Below are 12,094 nucleotides of genomic sequence, written 5' to 3'. Positions count from 1 at the left end.
CTCTTAATACCTCCGTAGCTCGAGGCGGTACGACTCTCTTACTTATCTTATCACTTGATTATTTGCGTTACATACAAAGATGACATATGACATAAACATAAATAAAACATGCTAATAATTAGAACATGTTATGCCAAAGTTGTACTAAACTCATACATAAACTCATCATAACCAAACATGACATAATAATCACATATCACTCAATAACATATACACGCACATAAGAAATATCACACAATCAATCAGATAACACATATTAACCAAATCAGATCACACACTCATCGTAATTAATTTTAAGCTAATCCGTATTGTAGTGAGATTATTCTCACATTGTTTCGGGAACGTGCGACTTTAAACTATCGAACGATCGGAAACGTATTTGGCTCGGGACCTAAACGAAAGAGAAAAAAAAAATAAAGCTTATCACTAACTATCTCTGGTACTCTTAAAAAAACATACAAGGCTGCTGGAAAAAGAATTCCAGAACTGAAAATTGGACATGAAAAGACCAAAATACCCTTAATCCTAAAGTATCGGGGAAAAACGTTTTCTGGAAAAAAATTCTGAAAACATTACAGAAGCTAGAGAATAAAAAACTGAACGTTTTCATCTTCAGTGGTGTTACCAAAATCGGATCCCAAATAACAGAACTAAATTAAAAGCATAAAATGTAAAAAGACGCTTTAAAAAAATTTCTGGAACCTATCTGCGCACTGGTCCAAAATTTCGGTTTAGAAATAGTTCTACTAATTAAAAACTCATAAAATATTTATCATATAATATAAACACATAAAAGTATCTTGTATAAAAATTTCATTCAAAAATACATCTTCTAGGTATTTTTAAAAAAACAAGACATTGCTGATTGAATCAATGTAAAATACTATATGCGCACCGATGGTAAATGTTTTTTATAAAATAAACTATTCGACTAAAAATCATAATATTTTAAACACATACCGAAGACATCTATACTATTCAGGTATAAAAATATCAAATAAAAATTCGTTTTGTAGCTGTTTCATTTTGAATCAAAACCTTGCTGTTTGAAACAGAAAACAAAATTATGCGCGCTGGTCATAATTGAATTTTAGAAACAAAACGGTTTGTCCAAAAATTATGAAATTTCAAAAGTATGCTGAAAAGATCTTGAATATTCGTAAGTGAAAATATCAAATTAAAATAAAACCTTTAGATATTTAAATCAAAGCGTTTCCATACTGTCCAAAAAGTAATACAAAACAATAGGTATTAACGGAGATTAACCATAAAGAACGTTTATATAAAAGACTGAGGTTTTCTTCTGTTCTCTTTTTTTTTTTAAGATATCAACAACGACATATGGATCATTACTCTATATAAAAAAAAACCTTCTCCCATAAAGAAAACCAACGCATGCAAAAGAAAAGAAAAGTTATATAAAAAAAAATACCTCTTATTTGGTCAGAGAGTAAATTCCAACAATTTGCTAGGAACAAAACGAAAATGAGGAAAGGAAACCACCTAATAACTTTGATGTATTCGGCCTTACTCTTTTTTTTTTCTCTGGGATAGTGTTTTGAAAAAGGATGTTTTGATAGCTTAAGAAAAGGCTGGAGCTATACAAATGAAAGGAACGACAAAAAGGATAGGTATGATATCAATATACATTATGTCTAATTAATGTACTTAAAAATCTCTCTTTTCAATTTTGTATACGGTAATTAATAAAAACAAAAGCCCATGTTCAAAAAGGAGGCTAGATCTTATTATCAACCTTGACAGCATTAATCTTAAAAGTCAACTATATATATATATATATACACATATGTGCAACAGTGCAAGATTTCATTAGCGTACACACGCCCAAATACATATTTGAAAAGAAAAAAATATACTATTTCTTTCCTATCACGTATCAAGCTGGCTTGGTGGATGGTAGAACAACGGAAGGAAGGAATGCCGAATGACGTGTGGACCTAATGGTAGTGCCATGTACCGTGTGGGAGAGAGACGGAAATACATGTTCCGACAGTTGGCGGAAGATGGCAGGGGCATACCGAAAGTGTGTCAGGCATATATTTCCGTTGGCTTACTCAAGAGACATTACACAGTGTAACGTATGTGATAGTATGAATAGCTGGCTGTGTATTAGAGCAATTAATGGTTATATACGTGATTCACGTATATAACCATTAATTGCACTTTATTTTCCTGTATATGTTTTAAAGCTATACAAAATCACATAATAATAAAGTAACATTTTTACGTGTAAAATCTATATATGCCTATATTTGACTAACAAAAAAAAAAGAATAGAAACACGCACCCGTTATATATATAACGTTAAAAGAGAAAATTACTCAACTAATATATCCTTCATATCTATACACGCACATGCACATGATACCTCCATAATCCAAAATATATACTGTACATTTTTCCTTAAGAAAGGAAGCTGTCTTCCCTAGGTATTTTACTTAACTGAAAAATAACTTATAACGTATATATATAAATATGTATATACATTTATATATAAAAAAAATCTCACATAACAAAATTTAATTTCGGAAATGGCTAAAAGAATAAAAATCGGGGTTTCACAGATATTAAGGAAAAAGTAGATGAAAATAGATAACAAAGAGAGTGAGGTTGATGAGTAGGATGGGGAGGGCTATCACTTACTCCTTCTTCTTGTTCTTCTTCAATCCCAAAGCTTTCCAATGGTATTTCACTTTAATGGGTCTAGATCTAAAACTATGAAGTATTTGTAATGTATTTGATAATGATGAACTTAGACCACGGATTTGGTAAACTGCTTGTCGGTAAACAATTTTATTGTCTTAACCAGTTTAGTTCAATTTTATAGACCGATCTAAAAACGATCAGGTCCGATTTCAAAATTTGGAAGCACAGTTTAGTCTGGATTGGACTAGTCTTGTAGTTTTAAAGTTTTTAGTTAATTTTATAATTCGTTGAAAGTATGACCATCTTTTTAGCGAACCTTTTATTAATATCATCCCACACATTTGTTCCAATATTATTTTCTAGCTATGTAAAATGTGATAATATCTGAGTTGTCATGCGGTCATGAGCTGCGTATATTTAAAGAAAATTGTTGCATTATATGCTAGCATTTGTACGATGTGTATAATATAAATGGTAAACAAAAAAAGTCGATTGAGAAAGAAGATTAAAGGAGACACATTACTCTTTCTTTAGGTGACAACATGTAAAAGGATATACAATCTAGGATCGACAGCCTTCTACGACACAAACCGAAAACAACTTAAAATTACAAGCAGCTAGCACAAGAGTGTAGCATATACTTTTGTCATTCATACATGACATTTATTGAAAGCAAGGAAAACGACACTAGTGTTACATGGTACGTGTCTCCATGGATATAGTGTTTAGGCAGTTTCAACTGCAGCAGTAAAGCTCTTGGTGCAGAAAGCGGAGCATGCATTGTTACACTTCTCAACAGCTCCATTCACAACCTCGTCTGCGTCTAGTCAGCCAAACAACAGATTAGAAGAACATAAATAATAATAGTAATTATGAGGTTATTGGAGAGTGCTTTACCTGAGTTTTCGAGTGTGGTCATGGCACCGCACACAGAGACTGAGCACCCCAACTTGCAGTATTCATTGACAGCGTCGCCTTATTGAGTCAAAGTTGCATCAAAACGAAATCTCATGCAGAAATTTACTATTTAAAGAAGCACAATAGAAGAAACGATAAGTTAGTTTATTTTACCAGTGTTTTGGAGAGTGCTTTTATCATAGCCAGGCGGGCATTTCCCGTTAACGATTTTGCATCCACTCAGTGACGCACAAGTTGGTCGGGAGCCTCCTGCAAAACGACAGCTGTTATAGATATTTCTGGCAGTGGTATTTGGGCAGCAGCTCTTTGCCTCAACTTGAATTTGTCCCACAATAAGGCTCAGTAAGAGTAGAGTCACGGCAACACTTTTTCCTTCCATATCTTCTCTTAAATAGTTCACTATAGATATTCTTCTTCAAGTATATTTGTATTGATGAAATGCTGATGAAACTAGTCTACAGATACCCAACTTATATAGTGCGCATACCTTCACTTGCCACCACAAACTTGATTTATATCTTATCTCAAGCTCGGTAATAGGCTACCACAAACACACACGTCACCTAACTCGTGCGTAATATCAAGTTGTCGTCCATTGTTAGTTGATTCAAAATACAAATGCCTAACACATGGTCCAGATACATCCATATACAGCTATACTAGTTAATACTTCAAAAGCAGGTAGATAGATGGCACTATCGTATCTATAATAAACCTTGTTAAAATAATAATTTGTTTTATTTTTATTATTAATAAAATTATGAATAAAAATAATAATGAATATATATCTCAATAATTTGCATTCTCTCCATTGACTCGAATATTTAGATAAACGATACTACTAATCTATTACTACAAATCCACAATCTTTTGTTTCCACGTTAGAAACAAATTAAAATAATAAAACATTATCCCCAGTTTGCTGGTTTGAAATTTTTTACATTGTTTTTTGTTGTTGCGAAACCAGCATATGAAGGAAACATATAAGGGTGAGTCAACATTACTAAGTGTACATAGAAGTTAGAAAATATGATTTAAAATCTGAGTACTACTTAGAAGTTATATCATTCCAACTTCACTTACCACCAAAAATTCACGTACATCTAATCTAACTCTTAGTAACTTTCCACCACAAACACAAACTTTACCTAACTCATGCGTAAAATAATGAAAACATTATCCTCCATTTCGGTGGTCAGTTATTTTAAAAAACTTTTTTCTATTTTTCTTTCGAAACCAGCATACAAATGAAACACACACACACACACACATATAAAGGGTGATCCATCTTTACTAATTTTACTCAGAAGTTAGAAAATACAACTGAAATACATATGTCTATATATTAAAGCCAAATCCATTTATGTTTACTTCTTTTTCACTTATATGTGTGTAATATAAAACCAAATACATTCTTGTTTTGTTTTTTATTTGTGTACAAGGTGAGAATAATGGAAAACCAAAAAATTGAGTTTGTAAAAAAGAAAGACAGAAAAACATATTTAACAACCTATTAAGATAGAAAAGAGAAAGGAGAATAACATATTTGAACTTAGATAAAATATCTCCTCTCATTCTTCTAATTATGTCAATTAGTGTCTGAAATCTTGAGGAGACAATCTTAATGTCTCACCGGTGGAGTTTCAAGACTGTAGATGAAAATAAATTTTGTCTTCTTAGAAAATCTCTCTACAAATTGAAGCAATCTCTTATACAATATGATAATTGAGATTTGATAAGTTTAAGGCAGGGAATGGGTTTTCGCTAAGCAACTTTGAAAATTAGGTGTATGTCAATTGGGTTAAACAGTTGTAGGATAATCTTGTTATTATACATTGATGACGTGTTGATAGAATATAAAAACAAGAAGAGAGTCCAGAACGTGTAATGGCTTTTAAGAATTAAGTTTGAAATGCAAGACATGAGACATGTAAAGAAACTTTTGGGCATATAAAAGTAGGACAGGAGACACAGTGTTATTCCTTTTTTAATGTGATTATCTTCAGAACGTGGTGGCTAAAATTGGGGGATGTCAGAAGGAAAACCGGTTCAAATACCTTTAAAATCTTATTTCAAACGTTTCGAGAGAATGTCAGTAGTTGAGGAAGTTCGGGCAACTATGGAGCGAATCCTTATGTGGCTAACCGTGTGAGCCAGTTTATGGCAAACTACATACGAGAACAATGAGAGACAATGAATTGGATCTTTTGAATTATCAAAGGCATTTTGCGGTCTACTCTATGAGTAAGTGAATGAAGATGAGGCAAATTCTAGAGACTTCGTAGATGCAGACTTTTCGATGACTTGATGAAGAGACAAATGTAGATAAGGCATGTGTTCACCTTGTTTGGTCTATTGAGTTCAAAAGTGCAACTGCAACCGCTGGTTGGGCCACGAAAGAGGCCGAATACATATAGCCACCAGGATTGCAAAAAATTAGGTTGAGCTATTTTTGAACAATAAAAGCATAATACGCTTGCCTAAGAACCAAAAGCTACACAATAAAATGAACCACATCGACTTAGAGCTAGTTTCATTAGACGTGTAAATGGGTATGAAGAATTAATAACAGTTTAAAGGTGAAGTCGGCGAAGAGTGTGTTAGGGGGGATCGAGTGGACAGCGGGGATGAGGCTAAGCCACGTGAGCTACAATTCTCAAGCTTAATCCCCACTTCGCCATCCTCTTCATTGTGACGACCCGACCTTTCGCACCGTCTTACTGTACTTGCTTTTAAAACTTTAGAAAATTCTTTAAAAAACTTTGAAGGAATTTTTTTTTTTTAAATACATCGTATAAAGGTGAACAAAAAATTTTAAGAACTTAAAAAGAAACAAACATAAAAATAAATATGAAGATTGCATTTCAGCATTTTAGGAGAAGTACTTAGACAAAACTGAAAATATGAAGTACCAATTTAAAACCAAGCTTAACAGCAAAATAAAACCTAATCCAAAAAATAACTTTCAATGAATAACAAAAACTTTTTGAAACTTCATAACTACAAGTACTTATTGGAGTTTGAAGATTGTAGATGAAAATAAATTTGTCTTCTTAGAAAATCTCTCTACAAATTGAAGCAATCTCTTATACAATATGATAATTGAGATTTGATAAGTTTAAGGCAGGGAATGGGTTTTCGCTAAGCAACTTTGAAAGTTAGGTGTATGTCAATTGGGTTAAACAGTTGTAGGATAATCTTGTTATTATACATTGATGACGTGTTGATAGAATATAAGAACAAGAAGAGAGTCTAGAACGTGAAATGGCTTTTAAGAATTAAGTTTGAAATGCAAGACATGAGACATGTAAAGAAACTTTTGGGCATATAGAAATCACGTAGGACAGGAGACACAGTGTGTTATTCCTTTTAATTTGTAATGTGATTATCTTCAGAACGTGGTGGCTAAAATTGGGATGTCAAAAGGAAAAACGGTTCAAATACCTTTAAAAGCTTATTTCAAACGTTTCGAGAGAATGTCAGTAGTGATTGAGGAAGTTCGGGCAACTATGGAGAGAATCCTTATGCGGCTAACCGTGTGAGCCAATTTATGGCAAACTAGATACGAGAACAATGAGAGACAATGAATTGGGTCTTTTGAATTATCAAAGGCATTTTGCGGTCTACTCTATGAGTAAGTGAATGAAGATGAGGGAAATTCTAGAGACTTCGTAGATGCGGACTTTTCGATGACTTAGAGAAGAGACAATTGTAGATAAGGCATTTGTTCACCTTGTTTGGTTATCTATTGAGTTCAAAAGTGCAACTGCAACCGCTGGTTGTGCTACGAAAGAGGCCGAATACATACAGCCACCAATAAAGGATTCCCCTTTAGCTCCACGGGTTGATCGATGAGCTCGGGATCGCAAAAAAGTAGGTTGAGCTATTCTGGGACAATAAAAGCATAATACGTTTGCCTAAGAACCAAAAGCTACACAATAAAATGAACCACATCGACTTAGAGCTAGTTTAATTAGACGTGTAAATGGGTATAAAGAATTAATAATAGTTTAAAGGTGAAGTCGGCGGAGAGTGTGTTAGGGGGGATCGAGTGGACAGCGGGGATGAGGCTAAGCCACGTGAGCTACAATTCTCAAACTTAATCCCCACTTCGCCATCCTCTTCACTATGACTACCCGACTTTTTTGGACTGTCTTACTGTACTTGCTTTTTAAACTTTAGAAAATTCTTTAGAAAACTTGGAGGAATTAAAAAAAAAGACACATCGTATAAAGGCTAACCAAAATTTTAAGAATTTAAAAAGAAACAAAAACATAAAAATAAATATGAAGATTGCATTTCAGCATTTTAGGAGAAGTACGTACTTAGAAAATAAATGTGATAATATCTGAGTTGTCATGCGGTCATGAGCTGCGTATATTTAAAGAAAATTGTTGCATTATATGCTAGCATTTGTACGATGTGTATAATATAAATGGTAAACAAAAAAAGTCGATTGAGAAAGAAGATTAAAGGGGACACATTACTCTTTCTTTTGGTGACAACATGTAAAAGGATATACAATCTAGGATCGACAGCCTTCTACGACACAAACCGAAAACAACTTAAACTTACAAGCAGCTAAAAACAAAAGTATATGCTACACTCTTGTGCTATCGTACACTTGCGATGTGCGTGTAGAGAGAAATCTCCACACCAGGGACTGAGAGGGGCGGGACCGAGAGAGAGGTACAGACGAGTGGCGGTCACACCGGTGAAGACGACGGTGGGAAGCAAGACCCGACAACAGTGAAAGTTGATTTAAAACAAGTAATTTTTAAAAATTTGTGAAAATTAAAAACTAATTTGTTAACTAATTCAACAAAGAGGAAAAGAAGAGTAAAACACATACCCGAGAGAGAGAGAGAGAGAGAGAGAGAGAGAGAGAGAGCGGAGTGACAACAATACCTGGAGAGGGAGGTTTAACATCAACCAAGCTTAGAGAGATAGATAGAGAGAGAGAGAGAGAGAGAGAGACATAGAGAGAACAAGAGAGTGAGGGAGTGAGAAAGATTGAAACAGAAAGAATGAGAGAGAGCAACTAACCAGAATTTCGGGGAGTGGCAGAATGGTTGAGGATTTATGGGAATCACACGCGAGAGTGAGAGAGTGAGAGAGAAAAAGTTAAATATAGGGCATGAGAGATTGATTCACCTCAACGAGCAGCAGAGCACTATGGTACTGGTTTCGATGAATCAAGGGATGCAGAAGTCAATCGGAGAAAATGGGAATCTGTTTCGCGCGGTGTAAATTTTTTTGGGGGATTTTATATTTTATAAACTATATTCAAACCTAGAAAATGGAAGAAGACGAGTCTATTTGTTTTAATTTTACAGAAGCGACTAGTTGCGTCTGATTCTCGTATATATTTTTTTCGATAATAAAATAAGAGGCGAATTTCACTCTTCGATTTTGGAAAATTACATATAGACAGTACTATTTAATATGGACGTGATAAGTCGCGTCTATTGGCATACAGATTTAATAAAAAGTGGGAGTGGTCAAAATTTTGGAGAAATTCGGATTCGAACGCAAATTCTCGCATCTGAAGAGTATATTGGCGCATCCACCATACATAACAAGTCAAAAAAATTTAATAACTTGTCACAAAATTTACGGCCGAGAAAGAAAAAGCCCGAAATATCTTGTTAACCTTCGATTCGTCGTCTATAAAAAATATCGACTCAACAACCCGACTTCAAAATTACATTATCACATAACAATGTCGGTTCATAAACCCCGTTCAAACCAACACGAGTTTATACTTGTCAAATCAACCATAACGACAGTCAAACCCGAGTAGCAGCTGAAAAACGTATCATAACTTTAGCTACACAAAAAAATCAACGATTCAAAAACCATAGCGGAACTAACATCCGTAGCTTTCTAACGACCTATTATACAATCAATTTCAAGCACAATAGCTATATGAAAAACTGTCCGCAATTTCGGGTCGTTGTTCTGGAAATTCACAGTTCACAGCTTTAAACACACAACTTCAAAAATTCATAACTAAATCAATACTAAACGGATTTGCACGTTAAATCGATTGGGATTTTATTTCTCAACGGATCGAAGAACATAGCGTTATCTCTCCAAAGGTCGAGGACAACGAGCATCCAATGATTATCTTTGTTGTACGGCATCAAAACTTGTTCCCCAAATTTGCATTGTCGTACCATGTTTCCAACGTCATTGACTCGTTTTGACAAATAAGCGTCCTCGTCATTGTTTACGATGTACGAACTTAAACTCGGATTTATAAAACAATAGTTTCGAGTCTTCTTCGCCTTTTCTAGGCTCGAGTGAAGATAACTATGACAAACAAGTATTTAGTTGATCAAAACACTAAATATTGAATATTGATATTAAAAAACACATATAAAAAAAACACTTACTCCATATAAACCGTTATGCTCCCCGCGCCAATTTCCAAGTATTGCAAAAAATCAGAAACATCTTCAAATGACACCGGAATCGGAATAGCGGCGAGACTTGGACTAACATTGACCATAATCACATCCCATTCCGGTAACATTACTTTGTTGACATGTTGAGCGAGCAATCAAAAGTTGGAATTAAACACCTTGTACGAAATCTTCTTAGCATCGTCGATGCCAGGTTCACTCTCAAAACCGAGCTTTGAGTGTTGTTTGACGACCGGACCGCGACTCTCTATTCTCGTGTCCATTTCTACTAATCTCTTCAGCCACAAGACAAACCCCCCTATAGCATCTTCAATGATTTGAGCTTCTTCGGTGGGAATTGACAATTTTTTTTAATCAAAACCCTCAAAACGGTCACGCGTAAATTTCCTTCCTCCAAAGGTGAGAAGTGAACTATTCTCCCATTCATGGACGCTCGCCCATTCACAACATGAATTGTGCCTCCTTTCACAACATCATCAATGAAAAGAAGACACTCGATGCTTTCATCCGAACTCGGTGTCACCGGCATGGTTGGATTCAATGAGCAACTAGCACGAACACTATTAGGTTTTTCCACAACGATACGATCGTTCTTCGGACGATCATCAACAATGATAGGATTGATCTTCGTACGATCTCCAACATCGTCGTGTTCTAAGAAAATCACGAATAAATATCAATAACTTAATACCAAAACATTTAGGTTTATTAATAAATTAGATAAAAAAAAAAGAATGAACATACCTAAAGAGACCGCTTCATTCATTGGTTCTTCAACATTTGTCATCTCTTCATCATCAACAACTTTCTCGTTGAGATTCTCTTCCACACGCTCGACACTAGGCGACTCGATATTAGCATCTCAGACATTAATGCTACCATTTCTACCGAAGGCTTTCATCACCAAAGATTTCAACTCGCTCATTTCCCGACGCATCTTAATTACTTCTTCATTCGGCGTTGGAGGAACAAAGTACTTGAAACGCGAAGTGTGTTTGGATCGACCGCGAACTCGCGATGTTCCCAAAACTTTTTGCAAAATGCTCTTTCGCGATTCCGACACTCATGTCTCTTGCGTTGCTTGTTGTGATAATGTTTTCTACACACAAATTTATTTGCAAATAAAATTACAAGATTAATTGCTATAACAAATATAAAGTACTTGCGATTTTTTATGCCATTAGTTTTTCTTTCTCATCCTTGTAGTAATCTACGTCTTTCATTCGCGAGTCAATTCAAAGTTCCTCTTTTGTAGGTCATTCCCCCGTTTCGTCGTGCTAGTAAGAAGTAATTATACAATAAATTAAAAAACAATTGCAAAATTTGGAATAACTAAAAAAAAAATGAATCTAACCTTTTCTTGATCAAGCTTTCGATATCCATTTCGGCCCGTTCGAGATTTGTACACACTTTTTCCGGTATTTGCTTTCCCATGTTCCGATGTTTGTTTGAACATTTCGGTTCGCCTATACTCAACAAATGCTATCCAATCTTCTTCGGTGACACTTGTGTAGAATTTCAAAACACAAGCCTGTGACGACCCGACTTTTCAGACCGTCATACTTATCTTAATTCTCTTACTTTAAAAATAATAGTGGATAATTTTTTTTTTTTAAACATCGTTTCATAAATTTATAAAGTTTAGATTTTAAAATAAAAAAAACTTTGAATATAACCAACATTTGAAATCTTACAAAAACATTATTTGAAAATATGAGAAACACTTAATTCGGAATTCCAAACTAAAGTAGATGGTTGGAATATTCAACGAAAATAAAACCATAAAAATTCAACTTCAGTTTTGCAAAAATAATTAAACTTGGAAAGTATCTTAAGCATAAAAATCTCAAACCGAGTGTTTAGAAAATTTCGTAGCGGAAGTCTTTTAAATAAGTGAGCGGAACCACAACCCAACCCCTTAGCCATCGAACGCCGCTGATCCACCTCCTCACTTGTTCATTTGTTGCTTACCTACAATACGGACGAATACACATAATATGAGCTAACGCTCAGCGAGAATAACTATGACTCACAAAAAGATGAGTAATGCGATGCATGATCCGGTTATTAGTGTTTTAAAT

At 34.5% G+C, this 12,094-nt stretch overlaps 1 protein-coding gene across 1 annotated transcript; it reads right to left on the bottom strand.

Moving 5' to 3' along the window:
* Positions 1-3,133: 3,133 nt before the first annotated feature.
* LOC149376269 (DELTA-urthionin-Uf1a-like) lies at positions 3,134-4,082 on the bottom strand. Its single transcript, XM_089606508.1, has 3 exons — positions 3,739-4,082; positions 3,565-3,642; positions 3,134-3,490 (listed from the first exon to the last, which is right to left on the bottom strand). The coding sequence occupies exons 1-3, from the start codon at positions 3,962-3,964 to the stop codon at positions 3,393-3,395; spliced, it is 402 nt and encodes a 133-aa protein (XP_089462634.1). The 5' UTR covers positions 3,965-4,082; the 3' UTR covers positions 3,134-3,392.
* Positions 4,083-12,094: the final 8,012 nt, after the last annotated feature.

This window comes from Urtica dioica, unplaced genomic scaffold (genome assembly GCF_054948205.1).
Source record: "Urtica dioica subsp. dioica isolate 48M unplaced genomic scaffold, U.dioica_male_clone48M_v1_H2 Urtica_dioica_male_H2_contig_21, whole genome shotgun sequence".
Taxonomy (NCBI): Eukaryota; Viridiplantae; Streptophyta; class Magnoliopsida; order Rosales; family Urticaceae; genus Urtica; species Urtica dioica.
This window is presented reverse-complemented; position numbering and strand designations above follow the sequence as displayed.

Coding starts and splice junctions, on each gene's coding strand:
- LOC149376269 (XM_089606508.1), bottom strand. CDS start 3,964: ATGGAAGGAAAAAGTGTTGCCGTGACTCTACTCTTACTGAGCCTTATT. Junction 3,643..3,738: donor AAGCACTCTCCAAAACACTG/GTAAAATAAACT, acceptor TGACTCAATAAG/GCGACGCTGTCAATGAATAC. Junction 3,491..3,564: donor GACCACACTCGAAAACTCAG/GTAAAGCACTCT, acceptor TTGGCTGACTAG/ACGCAGACGAGGTTGTGAAT.